Source organism: Pyxicephalus adspersus, chromosome 5, assembly GCF_032062135.1.
Source record: "Pyxicephalus adspersus chromosome 5, UCB_Pads_2.0, whole genome shotgun sequence".
Lineage (NCBI taxonomy): Eukaryota > Metazoa > Chordata > Amphibia > Anura > Pyxicephalidae > Pyxicephalus > Pyxicephalus adspersus.
Genome location: NC_092862.1, coordinates 130,412,113 through 130,436,460, shown reverse-complemented (window position 1 = coordinate 130,436,460; position 24,348 = coordinate 130,412,113). Strand labels below are relative to the sequence as shown.

The following is a 24,348-nucleotide window of genomic DNA, read 5'->3' as shown; positions in this document are numbered from 1 at the left end:
CAGAATAATGCACATCAATTCCTTCTCTGTGATTTTTGCGCTTTGTGGTTTTTCTTAACCTTAAGCCAAAAAGAACCACACTGGAAACCAGTTATTTTCTGATTCCCGGAGTTGCAGCCTGTGGTTTATGTCATACTAGCAATGTCAGTGGTTAAACAAGTAAAGGAAAAGACAATGATTTGCCATCTGGAGATGAACTTGGTGTTGCAGCAAGTAATATTATCCGGAATGAATAAAATCTGATAAAAATTCCTCTTTATTGTACCAAAGGACAAACAGCATACGTTCCTATGTACCCATGAGTGCCACAGTGTATTCATGGTACCCCAATCACTAAGTACCCCAATCCATCGTCATGTCAACATGGAAGCTTTGGTTTGGATAGTGGAAAGTACTTGGATATGAACATATTATAATACTTGTCAATCTGCAGCATCTGTGAGCCCAGATATTAATGCCACATACATCTAGGCAGCTCCCCACATTGGGTTGCAAGGCAGGTCGCTTATTAGATGGGACATTGGGATATTAAATAATATCCCAAAGAACAGTGTCTTTCATCTTAAAGAAAACTTATTATGAGACAAATATGAAATATGCCTTTGACCTCTCTTGCAAACTTTAGATGTCATATTGCTATGCTGACTTTGTCCTGACTTTTCCGATCTGCATAAAGACTTAAAATGTTTAAGGGGACAGCATAAGAACCAGGCAATTTGACAGTCCTCGTATTTCTCTCATGACAGGTTTACTTTAACTTTGAAAGTCTCGAGAAAGGGTTGTTTTAAAACCAGTTCCTTAACTAGCATGGGACCTTATTAGCTTCTATGTGTAGGATGAAGCTTGTGTAACTTGAGTCCCAGGTCTTGAAAAAGAAACAAATAAATTCCCGGCCTAATTTTACCATCTCACTTTCCCTGAATGTCACTTGCAGTAAACATTCCTTGCGGTAAGTTCTGCATGATCTGAATCTTTTTCAGTAGCATGTGATATATTGCTGCAGTCATATTGTGCTAAAAATAAATGACTTCAACCACTTGTCAGTTTGGATGTACCTACTGCTCAAAATGAGTCATTAAAGCAGCAGAGAAAATTGTGATTGTCATGGTTCCTTCCAGAAAGTTTAAAGGAGAGATGCTTACATTTTTAACAAAATTACTTTTCTTTAATCATTTTTTGCCAATCAGTGCTGCTCACCACCAGCAGTATTTTTTTAGACGTTCCTATCTACTACACTCTATCCCCTTCACAGTTCTTGTCCCATTTACCTTTCTAACCTTGCAGAAAAATACTCCCCTATCCACTTTCTTCGCGCGTCCATTGACTACTAATGACTTCCTCACTCATAGCCTCCTCACACGCATGGCTCCAAGACTTTTCTAGAGCTGCCCTGACTCTCTGGAATGATCTTCCTCTTCCTATTCAGCTTGCTTCTACCTTCTGCTCATTTAAAAGAGCACTCAAACCCATTTTTTCAGACTTGCCTACCCATCTTTTTGTGTCACTTGAAACCCTCATAACTTTCCATCACTCCTTATCTCCCCTCCTATTGTGTGTTACTTCCCCCACCTTCTAGATTGTAAGCTCTTAGGGGCAGGGTCCTCTTCTTCTCCTGTATCACTGTGTGTCTTTTGCTACCCCTATTTAATGTACAGCGCTGCGTAATATGTTGGCGCTATATAAATCCTGTTTAATAATAATAATGATAAAAATAATATCCAGTATCAACTTCACATTGTTCTGCACTGACTTCTTAATACTGGAAAATGCTACTGCAATGTGTCAGCACAGCTGCTTCTAGTCTCTATCAGGGCTCATGTGATAGGGTGACAACACAGAAGCACAACTAGAATTCATTGTCACCCCATACCAGGAAGAGCTGTATCACCCAGCTCAGTGCCATCTTGGAAAGGAGGGATGTAAAACCAGACGAGGATCTGTGCAGTTAATGTGAAATGTCGGCATGTACATGAAACTTTACATGTATCATGAAGTTCGAATGAGTGTGGCCTAGATCCATGGAGGGCACACAATGAATCTAGACTCTTATGGCAGGTTCACCAAATATTTAGGTGTGATCTGTTGAAAAGGGGTAAAGAATACAGAATGATGAATTGCTTGTAAGCAATATTGTTGCTTTAACATCACTTAGTCCACTCCTGCGATAAATGTTGATAGTATAAATTTCATCAACTTTAATATGTATTCATGTAAAATCTAACTGATATTTATTTTTTTAAAAAGTAAGTTTAATTAGTTTTAGTCATACTAAATTATTTTTTTTTCTTTTCTATAGATGCAAAGAGATATTGCATACTCTGTTCGAGAGGGCCCAGCTGTCCACCGGCCTGGGTCAGCAACGTATCCCTCTCATGGAGGTCCGATATCTCCACCTCCCACTCCTGTTCCACATTCAATGCCACCATCCCCTTCAAGGATTCCTTATGGAGGAGGACGACCACTGGTGGGGCAGAGCAATGCCACAATACAAAGGGAAAGGATATCCAGCTTACCAGTCTCCCGATCCATATCACCCAGCCCTAGTGCCATCTTGGAAAGGAGAGATGTGAAACCAGATGAGGATTTAGGCAGTAAAAATGTGCAGTTAATGAGAAATGACGGCATGTACGTGGAACCTTACATGTACCATGAAGGTCGAATGAGTGTGGCCTCATCCCATGGCGGCCACCCAATGGACATACCTGACCACCTTCTTGCTTTCCACAGGGGATCAATGAGATCCTCTAGCACTTACTCAAACTCTTCTATGCAAATTGAGATGATGGAACAATCAGTTTATAGACAAAAATCTCGGAAACACTCGGAAAGTCATTTGCCAACGCTCGGCTCGAAAACGCCTCCGGCCTCTCCTCACAGGGTGACAGATATAAGGATGATGGAAATGCACGGTCACAATGCCCATGTGCCTCCCCATGGTATACAGAGTGAGAGGTCTTCTCCAATCCGACAGTCATTTAAAAAAGATCAAGGACCTGGAGTTTTTGTGGAGGCCAAGGTCCGCAACACAGGTGGAATACTAGGCATGGCCGATATTGTCCCATCCCCCACTGATAAACAAGTATTCAGTGGATATGGAGTACCTCCACAAGCACAAAAAGACATATACACACGGTAAGTACACTATATAATGGTTTTAAATTCTCTTAACCCCCTTTGTAGTCTGTTGAGAAAATCATGATTATCATGTCCAGCTGGGTTCCTGTTGTGACAAATAAAGAATAAGGGTTTTGATAGAGAGCCTCATTTCTAAAAGTCCACCATCTTAACTGATGGATTCTGAAACTCTGAGCTTGGACAAAAACTATAGGAAGTTGGGAAACACCTTGATGACCATCTAGGTGTGCAATATAAAGGATCCAAAACAAAACAGCCTTACTCAAATACAACCACAGTGCCCGGATATTGTACAAACACATGTTACAACTTTTTGATCTGTAAAGGAATTTTTTTTATTTTAAATAAATGTTTGTACTTCATTCCAATAGAATTACTGTATATAGGGGTTTCATTCTTTTGGGTATAGTTTTGAGTACTGTGGAAAATTTGGATGTAATGCTTTTTTAAATGGGGCCAAATATGTTTTTAAATTTGCTGTATAGAAAAAAAAAAAGACTTTTTCTGTATTTTTAAGACCGTATAGATGATTGGTTGGGGCTTACTAGGAACAAGCGAAGTTTTATTTAGAAGGGAATGGCTCGATATATCTAAATGTGGTTTGGGAATTTAGAAATATTTCCGATTTCATGTAATACAATGTGTATACAATTATAAAGAACTGTAAGAGTATTGTATCTACTTTTGCAATTAACTTGTTATGATGCATTAAAAACTAACCATTTTGTGAACTGAAGTTTCACTGCAGCCTAAAAAATGTGGATTTTTGACATCAAGAGCCATGAGGCTTGCAATTCCTCACTGCTCACAAAAAAAATCTTGGTAAACTAAAAAACTGCTTTTACTTGTTTACTTTTTCAGCTACAAAATGGTCCTCAACATTAACTGTTTAGATACCTTTAATTTATTTTTAGAAAATGATTTTTGTTTTTTAGAAAATGCATGGTTTAACTTTTCTAATGGATAACTAACCTAAATGCATGTGAGTTAAAACATTTTGCAAGCTGTTCATGGCTGTGCTGTGAATGGGGATATAACCAAGAACGGTTAAAACTAAATTATTGCTGTGGTTATGCAGAATGCATATGTTGGTTTGCTTCAGCTTCTTTTGCTTTCCCTTCTGACATTCTCTTGAGCGGTGATCTTATTTTTCTGGACCTTTAGGTATACACCCTGTTTCAAGCCTAAAGTACATCTTAATGTAACAACATGAATAACACACATACCCCTTTCCCTTCAATAGAAGAGAAGATAATAAATAACCCAGTGTCTGAAAAATGGTATAGCTGCCCAGCCCTACTTGTAAATCATGCTGTCATTACAGCTTACATGAAGAAGAATAAGAGTTGCTCCTGTTAAATAATGAAACCAGAACTTTGTCAGTGCAGTGAAAGAGAGGTGACCTTGACTTATGTGCGGTCACCTTGAAGATTCTGAAGAGTCTGCTATCTGTGTGTGTGTCTTTAGTAATTGTACAAATCTAAAAAAATAATGACATTGAATACTTTCTTTCCATTAAAGAGGGCCGGAAGTGCATAAGCTGTTCCCAAAAAAAGGCAAACGGTTAGTTGCTAGTATTGCTCATCGTTCTCCTGCAGCTGATATTTCCCCAATTTCCAATTTTCCATGGCTTCTTGTAAACTGAGTAAAGATGGACATCATGTTAGCAGGGCTTTGCTTCTTTGTGTCTTCTTTGAGCTGCTTTTCTGATACCTGGACAGGGTTGACATGTGGCTGGTAAAAGTTATTATTAGGAAATTAATAATAAAGTTGCTATTTTTTTTTAGAAAAATAGTAACATTATTACCTGGTGATCTAGGTGGAATAATCAAGAAGCAACAGAAGATGTAGATGCACAAATACAAATACACAATATCATTAAAGCAATGAGACCTTTCCACAGAAGGTTCTCAAGTATAGCTTGATATCTATCAATAAAAATAGGGAGCAGCAAAGTAGCGATAATACTAGACCAGATATACAGCTATTAAGCTCAAGGCACCCGAGGACCTAGGCACAGGAAGTGGGGAAGCCAATGCAGAATGAAGAACTTGCAAGACACAGCCAAGGCATAATTACCTTGAGTAACTTGTTGAGCTCAAGTCCAAACTTTGGCATGCTTAACTTAATAGCCCTCATGACCAGGATCCATCCCATACTATGGTACCTGCCAAAGCACTTCAAATATGTTCATATCATCCCTGGTATGACGGTTACCCACTGTCCTAAGCATCTAGTCCCATGAAGGTTTTAGGATTCTCAGATTCTCTAGGAAGAATGGCATAACTCACAAACATGTACCTCCTAGAGCAGTATACAGTAACATAAATGATGACAGTGGCTATGAGGTACAGACCTCTGTTTTGCAGCTGTGTACTTGTCATCGCCAAATCCTCTATACACAGATGTTTTCTCTCAGCTGTACAAATAAGAATATAGCATTTTTTTTATTTTTTAGACCAATGAAATTGTGCTGTGGCTTTCCTCTAATGGCATTGTGCTCAGAGAAAGGGGGGTTGATACATTTAGGAATTGTATGCACAATCTTGTTAAGTGTAAATAAATAAACCATATATTATGCATTAAGGCAGCAGTAATCTCTTTGTTTGGCTGCTTGTGGAGTCAGGAGACCTCAAGTTGGCCAAACACCTGTAGACCGGGTCACCTGAGACTGTTCCTTGCCAGTAGAAAATCTGATTAGGGTGATTTCCAAGTTTGACAACTCTGGGTGGACTAGGTGTGTGTGAGCCGTATATATCATGTTGGGAGTGCTAGAAACAGATAGAAGCTGCCTAAATGCACAGATGTGGCTCTACCTCAAGTTACCAATATTTAGATAACAAAGCAGTACATATCATTATTATTAGCCATTTTCCTTACATAAAATACTTATTTTCACTTTTTTCCCTTCTTAGTGCTGGTGACCTCCACTAGCTTCTTTCATCCACTTTGCCACTGCAGTAGTTTACCGCATGCTGACACTCCCACCCGATCCCATTCAACCCTAATAGAACAGTTAGGAGCCATCTTGTGCACGCTGTTGCATTTGCATTTCAGTGTTCAACATTCAGCACAGTTCAAAGTAGCAACATGTAGCTTTTGGACATCCTTGGGTGGCCAGTCATTTCTATTGACTTCAATGGGGATGTGTTTAGTTGAGTTGTAGTTGCATTGTGGTTCATGCAAAAGGACTGGAGATGGTCCATAATCCCTTGTGGTTCGGTGAACTGCACCACAACCACACTCCAGCTCCAGGTAGACATCATAACTTTGGACTGGGTTCTGGATAGTAATGGTGGTCCATGTCTACAAATTGTATCAGTGGTACACACAGCTTGTGATTTCCACTTAAGGTGCATGTGAAAGACACATCAAGAGAACTCTTTGGAGACAAGGCAATTAACAATAAAACATTTATAGCAGGAAAACCAGGTATTATATAGAAAAAAGATTAAAAACAACTTATATTAGATTTTAATGATTTGTCTACTTTGAATAGTAAAAAATATTCAGGTGGATAGCAGCTGGCAGTGTGCACGCAAATAGTTAGAAAAAAAGAGAAGTTTTATCATTTTTTATTTATTTACTTCCTGCCTCTTTTTGCAGATATATAGTATTGAAGTAATTACAGTTCTTCTTTAACCATTGTCAGGTTGAAAAAAAATATTTTTTAAATAAAGAAAATTATCCTGTACAATTGCATACTGATTATGTTCCTCATACTGTTTGTATACAAACTGCCCTATTGTAGGATACTTCTTTATTGTTCCAGCCAAGCCAATAAAAAACACCCTTAATTAAAGTTTTGTTTTTTGAATAATTGTTAATAAAATATAATTTCATTGTATTTTTCCTCCTTCTCAACTTGTTATTTTACAACTAATTTGCCTAAAAAATATTTTAATATGGAAAAGTTTAATTTATACCTGCGCTTCCAAGCAGAGCTGCTTAGCTATTTTTGTTGATGGTTTTGAAGTTAAAATGTAGAGTCTGGTGTATGTATAATCAGTATGCAATATGATGGCTGATTACATTCAGAAGAAATAAACAGTACAAGGTATTTAATAATCATCCAGTACACTTTTAGCCTAAAACTCAATACCAAGCTAAAGTTTTCCCAAAGTTTTCACCAAAGTGTGGAGTGAAGGGGGGACACCAGCCTTTGTATAGCCATTGGGAACATTCTCTTACAGTCCTGTCTCTTTAAAAATTGCCTACTCCTTCTGATGTGCATACTGTGACCCCAATGGAGAAATTTCTCTTACTTTCTGCCTCTAACACAAAACAAGGGATATCCCCAAAGACTTAAATAGCAAAAATTGTGTGATTGAGGTACCAAATTTCTCTGCAAAATTACATCTATTACTATCACGGCCCTAGTCATTGTATGGCTTCACAGCTAGGTTTTAGTTTTCCTTTTATTATTTTTTCTTATTGTATATGGGGATTTTTTTCTTTCTTACTGTTATCCAAATATTGTTCTTAAAAGGGGCTGATCATGCACAGAAAGACAGGTAGAAGAAAGGTCTATACTAAGTTAATACTAAGTTGAATCAGGACACTGATTTTTCTTTTTTTTATTCACAAATTCCTACCTATTGTATTTATAGAGCTCCAAGCCAAAACTTTATCACCTCAGGTGGGGGTGACGGCTCACCTTTACCGCCTACATTACTATTGGCCCATGATTATCATGGACAGGGGATGGGCAAGCTTTAGCAATTCAACAATATTTAAAATTCTCAGGGAGATGCCTGTCAAAACAACCAAGCATTTGACCATTACAGCACATTTTTGGTGGCCGCGGGTACTTATGTGTAGACCACACTGCGTTCATGTACTGACAGATTTTCTTTAGGTAGTAATAAACAAAATCATCCTTAATGTGATCCTTTATTAAGTCCAAGTCATTTTGAACGGTAAGGCCAGGAGCTGGATCCAGCGGTAATATTTCTAAATGTCTGAGCTGTTTTTCACATTTTGTATTTTCTGTGACCTGATGTGCTAAGAAGCACAGTGCAAAAGTACTTATTAGCATGAAAACAATCCCAACTTTGTGCATTAGCTGAAATCAGAGCTCAGACCTTACCCTATGATTATGTGCTGTGTTAGTAACAAGTCCTGGTATTGGAAAAGAACTGAAAACTCCACCAAATTTCGTCTTGTGTCAATTGTTTTTTTTCCTTAAAGGCAACATACCGAACTTTCTTATACCATGCCTACCTGTGACCCAGCATATACCACTACTGTACCAAAATGTCCTTTTGTATTTGGCCTGTTTATCAAACGTGCACACCTTTTCTAGTGTGGGTTATTAAAGTGTGCACCACCTACAGTAGTGGGAGGGCCGCAGGGTCTGCTGAGGGCTGTAGTCCTTAGTGGATCAAGATAACGGCAAGATCTGTTTTTTCCAGACAATGAATATTTCATCTTTTATTTACTAACTTTAATAATAGAATAGTAACTTTTATATTAATGGCTGTTCCTTTGACTGCTTTTATCTATACATTGCAGTAATGTTTCTATCCAGGTAAATTTCAAATATCATCATCTAGTCTAGTTATGAACCATTAGTAAAATCATTATATTGATTATCTCTTTTAAATACAGCTCATACCAATTACCTGATTCCGCAGAGAGTAGCTTGATGAAAATCTGTATCTTGCACAATGTTCCATTTCATTTTTCGATTACCACAAAAATGTTCATGCATCCTAAACTAACATTTTAGATAGGATTGAGCTATGGTGAGTTGATTTACTCATCATGTTGTTTTATCTCTTTGGGACTCTCAAGTGGTGAGATTTTTCCATTAAGATTCCTTCCAGTCCATCCGCACCATGGTACTTCAACCCTCTTGCTGCACCAGAATAAAAAAAAACAGTTGCTGCTTCCTCAATTTATGTCCCATAAATTTAGGTTCTCAGAGGAAGAGTAACTCTTAGTACACACTTGCAATTACTGTCACCCAAAACAATAATTTGTGATCATTTCAAATGACACCTTAGGAACGATGGCTATACAGACTTGCTTCTCGACTCTCTTTGCTGTTTTCTGGAGATGAGAAAAATTTATGGTTCTCGTAAACAATTTTTTCAATGACAACTCCTATCTATTTGACTTCTTCTTCCTAAGGGAAAACTTGCTCTCGGGGTAAAATTTAAAGTCAGTCCCAACAAGGATACGAGCAGCAGTAAAAACCTCATAGTGGCTCTAATCCTGCACCACACCAACCAAAACTAAAACAGTATTTGCCTGGAATACTTCAAGTTCCCCTTGGTTCCATAGCCTTACATTGATATGCAAGGTATAAGGACATAGAGTGCTTTATTTGAAATGTGAGCTTATGTGGATTTATAAGCTGCTTCACCCTGCTAGGTAAAATATTCACAAAAGTTCCAGGAGGTGTGATAGAGATGGCTCTGGTTTGTAGGCTTGTGTAAGCATTGAATGCAGGAGCTCAGATTTTTTGCTTCTGAATGGAGCAGTGGGTGGCAAAGAAAAGGTGATAATGACTTGTTGGGTATGCAGGGCACTAAAATGAACATGTGGTTTTGTCCTGCATAGGCAGAGGACACATTTTCTTTAAAACTTTCAGTAAAGAGTACAACTACAAAGGTATTACCCACCTTCACCCTTCTAGCAAAGCACTCAGTCTAAACCTACAGGTGCTCTTTACAAAAAAGGCCATTGTCTCCTCAGCTGTGTTCTGTCATCCAGTGATAATAACATCCTGAACTTTTCCATACCTGATGGAATAAAACATGAGACATTTTAGCTTGCTTTTCTTTCATCTTCTCTCAGCGCATCTCACATAATAGAAATCGCTGGAGGAAAAAAAATGGTTTATGTACATCTGCACCAGTTCCAGGCTCTTTGCTTTGTGTATGATATATGCTGCGGTTTACCGGACTAAGCCAAGATCATCCTTGAAAAGTCATAATTTACTTAAAATTCACAATTGTTTCCAGACTACCCAACCTAGAAATAGCTAAAAATCTCTGCTCTGCAGTTTAGAAAACACACATTTTACTCTCCATCTGTATTTTATGACATGTTGGAGATGCTTTAATGAGAATGTGATCTCTTTATTATTGGGTTTATAATCAAAATTAAATTAGGAGTAATTCGGGATAAATTTAGTCAGAAGAATACATTACATGGTCAGAATAAAATCCCAAGCATCTGTGGATGATATAGTTTGTTTAGAGGAACTGTTCATTGGAAGTTTTACATTTGGTGCTGTAAAATAGCCCCAAGAGACTCTGTCACTGGAAGCCCAACACATTGCCTATTTGTAATGGTATTAGTGAACTCATCTTAAGTCCTATGCTTTTACATATATTTAATTTATTTTGGTGAAAGTTGTAATGATCTGGCATAAAGTTGGGATTTTAGTTAGGAAAATCTCTGCTGCTTTTCAAAAATACAAATAATCCAGCTCAGACTGGAGGAATGGGAATTCAGTACCCACATCATTGAAGATGCCCTCACATAACGGACCATCATCCTATTAGGGTAAAGCTAATATTAGGATAGTTGGGACATAAAGCCAGGCAACATTCTGACCATGCTATGGCGATCCCTGAAAACTAGACCATTGTGTAAGACTCCCACTTATTTCTTCAGGAATTAAAGTGGAGGTACATTTAAAGAGGACAATGGGTACCATTGTCATCACTGTTGAAGATGCTAGATGGTTAGAATGTCCTCTCTGCCATTAGATCTTGCAAATCCTATAACCACTGTCGATCAAACCTCCTCCTCTGAACTCTGTTATGGACCCACTTACTGGTGGTGCTTAATCACCGCAACCTGGGCTCAGAGTGCTACAGTACTGAATGCTGCTCAACATAAATATAACTATTCAGTGCAGGAGTGAGGACTATGTTGACGAAATTCCAATATTTCCCTGTAGATCAGACAAATCTAATTACAAATATTCATCAAGTCTTATGTTTCAGTTGATTCTGTCAATCCCTCCTGTTCCTCTTTTTCTGTTCCATTTCAACACTCTCCCTTAATAGAATAGGTATTTGCTCTGCAGAAGATGAGGATGAATTAATGTGGGAATGGAGAAAAAAACAGATTACATTTTTTATTACTATAGGGAAGAAAGATGACCATGCATCACCAGGGCTCAAATCCCCACCACAGTTTGTATGGTTTGTGTTTTTGGTTTGTTCCCGATTTCTCCCACAACCGGGGACAAGGAATAATTGATGTCTTATTAATTGACCCCAGAGGTTGTATTTTTGTGATAAGACTAATACATTGTACACTCCCCCAGGGAGCAGAAAATGTGGATTGGATTAATAAATTGTACACTTCCCCAGGGATCAAAAAATGATGTCCATGGTCCTTTGAACTCATAATATGTAATGCGTAATATGTTGGCACCATATGCATAAACTACATGTGCCCCTTTTTAAAGGGGATCCATCACAAAGCAAACTACCTGTAAAAAGCTCTGATGGAAGTTGTTGTTTTTATTGCTCCCATGCTGAATGTTTGCACAGAAGGTGAATCAATTGGGCTCCCCTGCAAATTATGTCCTTGATCCCAAGCTAGTACACAGCATACCAATATGAGGATATCAGCTTCCACCCAAGGCTTCCAGTCGAGGTATTTTGGCTTGTGACCGATATCCCTTTATCTCAGTTTTGCCATCTTCTCACAAGCACAGAAACTAGTAATTGGCTGTTCCCTTGTTTTACAGAGAGAGAATGCATGCCATGGAGAAACAGATAGCCAGTCTAACTGGCCTGGTTCAGACGGCACTTATGAAAGGGCCCAGCCCAAGCAGCAGTAAGGATGCACCTGGGTAAATATATGAAACCTTTTCATGTCATGGACTACTGGCTAAAACCCAGGCCTGGTGTCAATAGGCCGGCAGACAGGACAAGGGGGGTGTGTATAAGCAAGGAGAGTAATCCTTGGCCGGAGTATGCATTGTCACATACTAAGAAGTGCAGACTGTGGGCCAACTGCTGCTTAGTGCAACACTCTGAATGATAATATATATCCAATATTGTAACCAGTTTGCAGTTGCAATGTATATAGATAATTATTTTTCCTGATTAAGTGCCATCATGCTGGGTGAATACAGCTGGAGTGTATGAATAAGAGGATTGAGTGTCTGTTTTGCATAAAAACCCTTAAAAGTGATATTTGCAGGAGAAAGATGTTTAAAGGTCACGAATGGCCTGTGTTGTCAGCATCAGAAAATATTCAGTCTAATGGAGCTCCAGGTAAAAGGCTAAATACTTAACTGAAACACATCTATGTACCTGGCAAATAAATTGTTTATGTCTAGATAAAACCCCTTCACTTTCGGAGATCTTCCCTAACTTCCTGTTGTGATTCTAGGGCAAAAAGTTAAGTGTAATGTCCCGATTGGGACAAAAAAAAAAAAAAGCTGTATAAGGTTTTTTAACCCTCAATATGTTATCCAAAACAAATTTTAGCTGTGGATATTTTTTCATTTTTACTCAGCCTGTCTTTGTGGTACACATGTCTACTTTCCCACTGCAAAGGCAGGCAGGTTCAGCTTTTTTGATTGCTGTGTCACCTCTCAACCTCCAGCCTGCTTGTAGGACAATCAATCAATATAATCATACTGATGATTTATTTTCTGGAAATAAGTTAAGTGACACAAGAAGCTGTAAAGGAAACAGCAGAGTGATCTTCGTAATTGAGCTTAATGGGAGAGGTCTGCAATTCTCAGGAAATTTGAATTACAAATTTAGTTGTATGTAAACCAGTTCACAGTATTTCAGCTTGTATTTAGCCTTTTCCCTGGGCCTCCACTTTACTGGCTGCAAAGAGGACAGTTTTCCAAAGACTTGATGATGCAGATTACAAAGAGAACAAAAATATTAGCTAATACATAAAACACATTTTCTAGAACTTGCTTTAGACCAGTGGCGGATGTAGCCAATAGTGGGCCCCTGTGCAGAACTGACTTGGTGCCCCTGTGGGGGTCCCTGTTGGCTGTGAAGGGACCAGAGCCCATGCGCTATCAGCACATTTTGCACCTCCCAATGTCCGCCCCTGCTTTAGACCTGTGGTCCTGTGCAGTAAATGGCATTACTACATGCCACTCTATGCAGGTACACCCCAACACACAGGTACAGTAGGGGCTACTAAACTGGCACTACAGCACGCTACAATGCAATTTATTGCATTGTGGCATGCTGCAAACAAAAAAAAAAAGAAGAAAGAGCAGGTCTTTTTGGTTTGACTTTTGCTGTGCTTTGGCTACCAATCTAGATGAGTGGGTTGCATTAACACAGCACATGACTGCAAGCAAAATACAGAACTTTAACATATTGCAGCACCATAGTGTGAAAGATAACTTTGGATGCATTTACACTTCTCCTTTCGAATAGAAAAAATCTCCTGGAAATTGCACTGTAGTGCACTTAGCAATACACTTTGCATTGCAAATAAAAAAAAAATGCCCATGCAAGTCAATATGCATTGTCATTCGTTCCATTGACTGCTAAAAGGTTTAATGCATTTTTGTTGAATTTACATCAGACGCACACTGCGTATTACCTTTTACATCAAACATTTTAAACTGTTAAAACCTTGATGTGACCCTTTCCCTGGTACTCTGAATTCTGTACTGTTTAAGCCCATTATTCTTAAAAAGTAATTTTATTTGGCACTTACCAGCTTTTATTCACTGTGTTTATTTTTTCTCTCTTTTTCGTATAACACCCGTTTTGCTTCATAAAACTTATTTTCCTCCTTGCAGTTGCTCTGAATGCTTAGATAAATAAAATATATTAAACTTGCTACATTTACTTCAGAAAATGCATGTGTCCTTTTAACTTCTCTAACCAGCCCCTAGCATGCTAATGTCCTGGCTTTAAATTCTATTGTGGTTATTTTGTGTTCACATTTTGTGTCTGTACAGCATAAATATTTAATAAAGTAAATAAAAGGGTTCACTAGGAAAAGCTTTATTGTCCAAATATCTATTCATAGAAGAATAATGCTCAGACATGTACAGCTCATTAACTATTCACTAATGACATGAGGGCTATGTGTTGTTACAACCCTTATAAGAAATCAACAGTCCTGAATGGTTATTAGGTGAGGTGCTGCAATAGATAACCATTTTGCTGAGTATTTAGGACTAATCCTTCTCTAACAAATAGGTGTTATCGACATGGTTGATTTCAGATAACCACTTGAGCTTCCACATTCTTGCCTACAAGTTATTGAGCTGCAGATTTCACATTACTATTGTTTACAATTTGGACTTCAAAGGAAAATTACAGTAAAAAGGTGGGACTAGATTACTGTTCAGATAACAACTTATGGATATAAGTGGCCAATTTAGTCTGATCCCTGACATTTTAAACAACACTGAATCAGGTTTTGAGATCTAGAACTGCAAGCAATTACTAGTTCTCCTACTGGCAGTGGTTTATATGCATTTCTGCAGCCCAGTGCAGAATATATGGGCATGGGGGGAAGTGTCATGGGTATATAGATGCTTGCTGGCCCATCGCTGGCACCTGCCAGTCAGTGTACAGCTTTTTTCACTTACCTTGCTGATCTGTTACCTTGCTTACACTTCAGTTAGCACTTTAGCTCCAAGCACACCATGCCAATGTAAAATGTCAGGAATATTCACAATTCCCAAAGTGGATCCACTATTAAGACAATGCACTGTCCCCCAAGGTTTTGTAAGCTGCAACATTATCCATAAGAATAGAGTCAGGTGTTCTGGAATGAAGGTCCTCACTTTAAAGGACAAACTAGCCGTCTGCCCTAAAATAAAGTAGGTGCCATGTTTAGCACAACTCCATTTGGTTGCAGCCATGGGTTTTTGTCACCCACAGCTGGCTTGCCAAGTGTTGTCTGAGCCCCAGTGTAAACATGGACACATAGAGCAATAAACAAGTTCCATTGTTTCTCTGTTCCAGCCTAATGGTTTTACAATTGTGCTGCTTGCTTGTGTTCCAAAATAAACAGAGTTTTCTGGAAAATCAATTTACTTCTTGGGCCCCCACACAGACATTAGATAAGAGGAATAAAGGTTTTGTATTTAGCTGGTTTCATTTATGAAAAAAACTATGTTAGCTAGAGGGGGCAGTGCAGTCTTCATTGCACTGTAAATCATCCCACAAAAAAGGTATGTATTGATCATGTTCTTTCCTTATAGTGGAACCCCAGACATATATATATATATAAAATATTGGTTTAATGCAGTTACATGAGCACTTTTACATCCAGCTTAAAGTGCTTCATTGTGTCTTCATATCCGCCCAGTAGCAATCAGACTGGGGCAGAATGTGTGCAAACAATGAAGCCTTGTTGCATGTACACATGCTAACAGACTCAGGCTACATACACATGTGCAATGGTTCAGGGCTGATATTGGACAAGAATGTTGCGTGTGTACAGTGCTCGTCCTCCAAACGTCCGTCCTGGTGGATCCACGGATGATGGGTGACGAATGATTGTAATGCAAGTGAAGGGGAGAGACCACAGCGGGGTGCCATTCCGTCGTTCTCCTCCTCCCCTCTCCATAGAGCAGCACTCGTTCTTGCATCGTTCAGTCGTTTGTCATTGGAAAGGATTGTGAAAGATCCTTTCCAGTGACAATTATTGCATATGTGTACATAGCCTAAAGGCAGTATAGTGAAATGTATAATATATGTAGATATTTAATGTCCATGAACAGACAACACCAAGCACTCCAGCCTGTAGATACATTGGGCTTGATTTATTAAAGGTCTCCAAGGCTGAAGACGATACACTTTCACCAGTGAAGCTGGGTGATGAAGCCGACATGGAATGGTTTTTCAAAGTCATTTTTGTCATTTGTTAGCAAATGTTTTCAATCCTGAACCAGAATTATTCCAGGTTTGCTGGATCACCCAGCTTTACTGATACAGTGTATTCTCTACAGCCTTAGAAAGCTTTCGTAAATCAGGCCCATTGTATTTGCATAAATGAAAGTCAAAGTCCAAAAGAAAAAAAATCATGTTGATAAAATCCAGTTACTTAGCTATACTTTCATTGACGCCTTATAATATTGATCTAGGCATTCATTTGACTGTCCACTGATGTATCTACTTCCTTAGCTAATAATTTACTTTTCTTTCTTCGCATTACAGTGAGAAGGTTATTAAGTCTGCAAGCAGCACTCCTCCGATCACAGACAGTCCAGGTATAGTATAGAATGCGGTGGCAAGAATTAACCAATTTTTGTGCTTCAAACTGTTTGTTCCTTTCTAGCCTAACTGGCAACTTTGAAGAGATATGTATCCTTTGAGGTCATGGTTAGTTCATCATGGTCAGTGGATGTGCCTGGTAGGAATCTCATATGCAGGAGTAAATACCCAAATGCAGAAGTGTCACCATAAATTAAGCATTTCTAGGTGGGGCTCAAAATTAAAAGACAACACTAGATAAATGAAAAGTATTCAACACAGGTGAATTCACCCAAAAACTATGTTGGAGCTTATGGTAGATATTACAGTTAAGCCATTTAAACCACCATTTATTTTCATCAATTTTTACCTACCCAAAGTCTATTGTACTTAACCCTCTCCACAGCCTAAGGGCATCAGTCAAGGCCTTGCTGAGAGGTTGAATTCTCCACATGAATACATTGATGAACTGGTCCCTGGATTGCAGCATTCCACCATTTATTGGGGATGTGCATACGCTCAGACCATAGGTAGACTTAGAAGACCATGGGTTTGTGTATCAGAAAAGCTAGAGAATTAAGGGGGACTAATTTGGAGACCTTTAGTCTGGCTGAAAAACTTGAATTACATTCTCAGAGCCCGGAGATTTTACTGTTTTTTTGGGCTTCACTAAATAAATGGAGCAGATTGTTGACTTAGGTGTACTGCTTCTTCCGCTGTCACTCAGCAACGGAAGACACAGAGACGGCTAATGGAAGGGATCATCTTACTAACTATAGGTCTTGTTTAAAGAGCCATTCCAACTAAAAGTGTTGATTTAATCATAGGGTTGGGTGTGTTGACTTACTGTCTTGCTTCCTATACCTAATAAGGAATGCAGTAACAAGATATCTATTACATAGTATCCAGCTCTGTTCCAGGCCACCTAAAGTCTCAATTTTCCCACCACTACTGATAAATTCCCTCTCTGCCTAACCCTTCTTAACACTGATTTCTTGTCTGGATTGAATATTTCCTGCTCTGATTCCTAACACCTAAGGCAGTGACTTTATGAAAGCTGAGATCTTGGCTGAAATAGAGTGATTTAGCATTCAGTGCAATAAGCTCAAAATTAATTTTTGCTGCTCAGTTCATATTATCTCCTTGGATCAATGTGGATCCATGACTCACCAAGAGCTGCTTCATCCCAGAACATCTGAAACACAACTCTTCATGAAACAAAATACATTTACCCAACTTGTTGATGCTTTTATTATATATGTATACTTGCCAATGCTTCCAAACCATAACCAGGGATGAAGTAAGCTCAATGGAAATATGCTCATAATTCACCAGACCTAAATTCCTGAATTTTGAAATAATCAGAATCTAGGTCTATGCTGTAATCTTGTTTTCCTGCTACAAAAAGGGGCCAGGAAGCTTGCAATGCAATGCAATGCAATGACAGTCAAAGCAAATATATCTGATAGTGAGAGCAACACATTTTTATATTATAGGCCACAGAAATGTTTGTGATTTGCTTGTTAAATGACTTTTAGGAGTAAGTAGGGTTGGACCTGGAATGGACCTCCAATGACATCAGTTTAAGATACTTTTGAATCACTTTGAATTCTTTGACGTAGGCATTTGATCTTCAGTTGACCTCCAGCTGATCTGCATTTGACCTGACCAGGGTATAGCTTAAAATATAAAGTTGTTATATGAGAAAAATAGCAAACAAAATTCAATGACCCCTCCCTTTAATGTTAACTGTAATAGGTCATGTAACCTCCCACCCCCTGGCAATTAAGGGCTCATTTACGACACAATAAGTGTTATATCACAACAATGCACAGTGTAAATGCCTTTTGGGGTGTGTGGCACTGCATTGTCAATAGTACCCTAATGTACACCCGCTGTGCATTGTAACCCACCTGCGATATAGTGCACCAGAATGCATATGCCAATGTTTTATGTATGGCAGCGTGGTGCATAATAAAAAAACATATGCAGGACCTAAGTGTGTTGGGATTCCATTCAAAATAAACAGGTTGCCGTATGCCATGGTCCATGGCAGGACACCACCCTGCATTAACAGGGGTTTATTTATTATTATTATTATTCAGTAAATGATGTCAGGAGCTGGGTACATGGTGAAGTCCTTGATGGCAACCAGTTAGAATTGACTTTACTGAAATCCAACCATACATTCTGATGATTAGTGTATAAACTGTACTTTAGGCTTTTTTTCCTTGCTCTGTTTAATTGAATAGCCCTGTACATAAAAAATGCAAAACATGCTACATTTAAATATTGTTAGTTTATCATTTGTTTTAGAAAGCAGAAATTAGTACTAATTAGTATCAAAATAGGTAATTATATTAGGAGGAAATGTTAACTAACATTTTGGCATCTTTTATTAATAGCTCTAAATGATATAAATCAGTTTTATATAATGCTTATTGGTCTTTTAACCCAGAAGCGAATGTTCGGCAAGGTTCGTTTTCATTGGCTGCTTTCACTCGTAGCCGTTCAGTGGTTTTCAGCAGATAGAAAATTCTCACTTATCAAAAGAATTGATATTGTTTGTTCATTGTTTGTGTACCAGAAAGACGAGCTCAGTGAAAACAGCCGCAGAAATGTTGTTTGCCGTCCAAAATAAATTTCCCGTCAGCAGAAACAGAAGGCCGCATTGTTGTTGTGTGAAACACAATGAAGCCGCAGTGTGATTAACCCGTATTGTCGAAGTCGGCACAATTTGCAGATGTGCTTAAACTGTGGAGAGTAAAATGTTTTCCTGCACTTCCTTCACTCTCTCTGCATTAGCCGGTCTCAAAGAGGTTCTTCAGCCATAAAAATGATGACATCATGGCAAGTGCTTATTGAGGGCATTTATTTCCGTGTGTTTTATGTGGTGCCAATGTATTACACAGCATTTTACAAAATTGCAAATCCTCAGCGATTGGCACTAAAGTGCGTGGAGGGATGGCACACAGAGCCATTTACATCTGTCCCTGAAGGAGATGACAGTCTAATAACCCTGTCACGCTCATACACACTCTGAGTTTGATGCTAATTAATTTACGTGTGTATTTTCAGAGGGAAAGTGCCTCAAAACCACTAAATGCACATAAATGCTAAGCAAACTGCATCCCTGGGGGGATTTGAACTGTGGAGTCAGAATTGCAAGAAAAGAAGGTTAACTGCCCCCAGGTTGCATGCTGAAGTATATATGTAGCATGTATGTGTATGTATGTATAGATACATACTTTATTCTCCTAAAAAGTATGACTTAGGCAATGTTCATAGTGATGGCGAAGGTTGTGGTGTGGATACCACATGTAGCGTCACACCTGAAGCAGCCCAATAGAACTGCTTTGGTTGCTGCAGGTAATTCAAACAAAGCCTATACATGCTGGTATGGGGTAACATAGCCTAGCACCTGGCAGGCCTAGTGCTGGCAGCAGCCATTTTGTTGGTATGTAAACAAACAAAACTGTGCAGCGCGATGATACATACCGGTAGTACCCTGTTATACCACCATTTTTGAGGTAGATGACAGGCAGTGAGAATTTTACCAACTAATCATTATTAATTTTACTATAAACCTTTTTTTTTATAAAGTTCCAACACATTACGCAGCACTTTAAAGTTAGGATGGATTCAGTCTTGTGACAGAAACAAGTGCAGCTCATGGCATAAGCTACGCTTGTTCCTGTCATGGCTCTGAACCTAGCCTAACTGTACACTGCTGGGTAATATGTTGGCACCAAATAAATTAAGGTTTAATATAATAATAATAATGACAAGTTGTTGGAAATCTCACATCTCACTTATGTATCATCCTACTGCACAGTTCTGTTTGTTTACAAAATGGCTGCTGCCACCACCTGCTGGTCCTGTGGTGCACCCCAGCCTCATATATAGGTTTTGTTTCAATTTTTCCTTGTTGTCCATAACACTATATATACAAGAGCCAGCAAAATTTTAGTTGTCCATAGCTAATTATTAAATTACTTTTTTATTTTCCACATTACACAGCAGTAATCATGACTGGTTGCTATGGACAACAATGACTAAGCACCCATTTTTTTATTCATAAGCCTCATATAATGAAGACAATTTGGTTCAGGCCTAACTCCTCCTAGAAACTTTTCCCCACAATTTACCTCACAAATAACTTTCGCACGACTTTAGTTTCTCAATAAAGCTGCACAGTGTTTTATAAACATAAGCACCCGTTATGTTCATCCTCGGGGGAATGGAAGAAAAACGACAAAGTCGGGTTATGTGTCTGCAAGCACAAATTCTCAGGTTCTTGCCACCAGCAGCTCTGGGGATGTTGTGTTGGTGAATACATAACACTGCCGGCGCCATTCTTCACCTGCGACACAGAATGCTTTCACACAGCCAGACGTAGATTTGCATGTGAGCCTCACCAGAGAATCGCTCACCTCTGCTTTGTATTTGCATTCAACAGCAAGCAACATTTTTCCCAAACAATATTTTTGTACACAGAGTTAGTAAAACCACCCACACAATGCTTCAAACTGTGTCGTTATATGAAATGCGATAAACAAACTGTGACACAAATCTAGATGCTGATATTGCGTATTCCAGGAGGCTACATTGTTGTTATGAGGGGGTCCTGATGTATTAAAGGCCCACAATGATCTATTGTTCTCTGGTCCCTTTATGTAAATAATATTATTAATATTCAATATATGGTTTCTTTGTTTTTTTATTTGTTCTCATTTACAAGTAGGACAAGCAAAAGTAACAGTTACAGGGGTTGGAACAAAACGCATTACACAGCAGCTCAATTTTTTTATCATAAAATATTATTTCCAATAGAAATTAAAGAAAAGTTGATGTAACTTTTTAATAAAAGTGTTAGCTAGAGGCTTTTGATTTCCCTGTTTTAAACTACATGTGCACTTAAGGGAGGCGACAACTCAGCTGCTGCATTTCACTGCTGACCAAGCAGCGTTGTCACTATGTTAAAGAATTGGAAATTTAAGGAATATACTGGTAGGATCCCCAGGTAATATAACTTTAATATTTAACAAGGAGACTCAGGAAAAGGTAATCTGCTGTGCTAATGTTAGTATCAGTATCATCATGTAATTTTATGTGGGCCATAGGTCACTTCTGCACTAAATACATGTGTTTTATGCAAGTAATGCATTTCATGTAGAAATCTATATTCTGCAATGAATATAATATAATGATTGAATATTTAATGTAATTTCTTCCACTCTATAATTACTTATTTCTTCACTGCAGTTCATTCTGTATCCAGCGGAAAACATACATTAGCCATTGTTGAATCTACATCTGTCAGTCAAGCGCCACCTGCTGGTTCAGAAATGCAACTCAGCCTTCATGATATGCGGCGTAATGTGGTAGAACTGCGTCATCAATTGCATAAAATGAAGCAGATGCAGGTAGGTGATCATTAGGGTTTGTTTTACCTTTTGCTAATAATTTATATCAAGTTTTTTTTGCTTTTCGTAAAATAACTCATTATTAAAATGAAACCTATTTATCAATTTCCATACTTTTATTTCAGTTATATACCTGATTTTAATTTTGTTATTCTTTTATATGGTTCTGTAGTTGTTTTTACTTCTTGTTTGATTATTCAAATATTTGTCAAATCAAGTCACCCTTTATGATTCTTGTTGACTATTATCACTGGGATTGAAAGTGGAAGAAAATCCAAAATTTTTGCCAAAGAAACCTGGCCTGGGATTTAAATATAACCCAATGAAAACAAATTTGGTGTAAAGCAAAACGAAACTCAAGGGAAAAGTGTGACCAGGCAGGTTCTTTATTGCAGAAGGAATAGGCCAAGTCCCTTCTGCAATAAAACAACCTTACCTGCCTGATTGCATTTTTTTTAAATACACTCTCCCATTGCGGGAGCCATCATGTTCTTTCTTCTCCTCTTTCTGGTTTCAATCTTTGGCCATCTTGGTTGGCTGGGATGATTTGGCTTTTGATTATTAAGTCTGACAGCCACAGTGAAATCCAGAATGTGCCAGGGGCGCACGTGCAGCCGAGCGATTTTTGACGGAACAACACAGCGATCAGTAAGTATGTTTTATTGCAAGTATGCAAGGGACATCACCTATCCTTTCCGCAATAAAGCCCTGTCTGGTCCCGAATTATGAATTTAGGATACAGTTTGAGATTCAAAAAAAAATAAATATTCAAATGTGAAAAGCTTGAGACTGCTAAAAGAACCAAAGGACACAAATTAGGCATTGGTGCTGGATATGTATTCAACTTGTATTCCCACCAGGCCAAAAAGATGTATCTCACTCTATTTCACCTTTTATAATACCTCTCATCCCAATCTCATCTGGACCTAATATATCGGGAAGTCTGGAAACATCTCTTCTTACCTTTTTATAGTGTAGAAATGTTCCCAAACACACCCACTCCATTCTGCATAGACTAAGATAAAATAAGTGGCTTCTCTGACTTTGGAGCAGTTGCAGGATTTTTTGGACAACATTAATATCTGATTATAGGATATGATTTAGCCTAAAATATAGAGAAAATGAAGAACATACATTGTTACAAGTGGAAACTTCCCTGTAACTTGCCATGTCCCCGCATGCTTTTCTCCTCTTTGGCTGGCAAGGCACCACTATCCACATCACTGCACCGTTCGGTATTTAGATTTCTTCCTATTAATGGAATATCCTGTGTATTCTATTCATGGAAACAGCTGTGACTGTCACATGTTTTATAATAGGTATGATGATTATATTGAGTCACATAATTAGTACAAAGTGACCTTGTATTGAAAGAGTATACAGTCTAATTATATACGATCACAGCCTTGTCCTTTGATATCTACATCAAGGAATGTTCCCAATGACATGGGGAGGAATTTCACCACCCAGGCTACCTCAGATCTCTAACATCTAAAACATATTCAATGGAAAAACCTTTTATTACATATTATTACATTAAACCTGTAAGTGTACAGGATGGCAGGTAACTAAACATACCAACTGGGTACTACAACAGAATATTCTCTTTAATGTTCACACCTTTACAAGTTTCAAGTTGCCATCATACAAGCGGTTAAAAGTATTCATAATGCTGGCCATACACTTTGTGAAAATTTTGGAAGCTTTCAACCATCAGAGTTCAATCTAGTATAAAGATTACTTGAAATGGAACCTGAAATTGAACGTTTCCTAGCAATCTTCTACCTACATTTATCTAAATCCTTTCCTGGTTTTGAAGGGCCACACGATCTAGCGGATCAGTTGTGTTGAGCTGTTTTATTTTTCATGCAATTAAAGATTTGTTTTCATGCCATGCACAATACAGCTGTTTAATAGAAACAGTCATAATATTGTTTTGCATCTTTGTGTCAAATAAATAGTTCAATTAAGAAATGTCATCTTTTTAATAAATAGGAGCAATCAGCCCTGGCAGAAAAAATATCTAATTAAATGTAACTAAGTCAATCCAAGTCTGAGATCTGTAATTGATTGTTGTCGTGTTTGTGTGGCATGATGTGTTTATGGTAATTGATTTTTATAACAGTAGTACGTTGTAAAGTAGTAGAGGTAGCACGGAGTAGTGGGGTCATAATTAGGTTCTTCATGAGTACCCAAAAAAGATTACCAATGTTTTTGACAATTACATTAGTGTGACACATACATTGTTTTTTTTTGTTTCCCACCTAATAAAATAAATGTCCACTTTTAAAACTCTCTCTTTCAGTGAGGCTTCTAAAAATTGGAGAATAAAGATGCAATAATACCGCTGAAGTGGTAATCAAAAGTTCCATTCGGCTGAATGGTGTATCTTTTCCCTACTTTTTCAAAGTGACAAACAGTAGTAAAGTGGTGGTAGTTCATCACACTATCTGCATTCCTCCCAAATGACTTCCCAGAAAAGTCTTTGATTCCTTGAAGTCAAACCCCTTTCTAACAGACTCCATTATACCTGGGCATCTAAGACAGTCCTCCCAGTGGCATATATTGCTCCCTTATTTATTAATGCTCTCCAAGACTAGAGAAAATAGCCT

The 24,348-nt window shown here is 38.2% G+C and overlaps 1 protein-coding gene across 17 annotated transcripts in view; it reads left to right on the top strand.

Moving 5' to 3' along the window:
* The window catches only part of KIAA1217 (KIAA1217 ortholog), a 279,526-nt gene that overhangs the window by 234,036 nt on the left and 21,142 nt on the right, over positions 1–24,348 (top strand). For 16 of the 17 annotated variants that reach the window (XM_072412718.1, XM_072412715.1, XM_072412716.1 and 13 more), the window contains 4 exons: positions 2,297–3,132; positions 11,855–11,959; positions 16,275–16,327; positions 21,576–21,736. In XM_072412718.1, coding sequence (XP_072268819.1) covers positions 2,297–3,132; positions 11,855–11,959; positions 16,275–16,327; positions 21,576–21,736 — 1,155 coding nt within the window. The remainder of the gene's footprint in view (positions 1–2,296; positions 3,133–11,854; positions 11,960–16,274; positions 16,328–21,575; positions 21,737–24,348) is intronic. The other variant, XM_072412717.1, reaches the window with a different exon arrangement.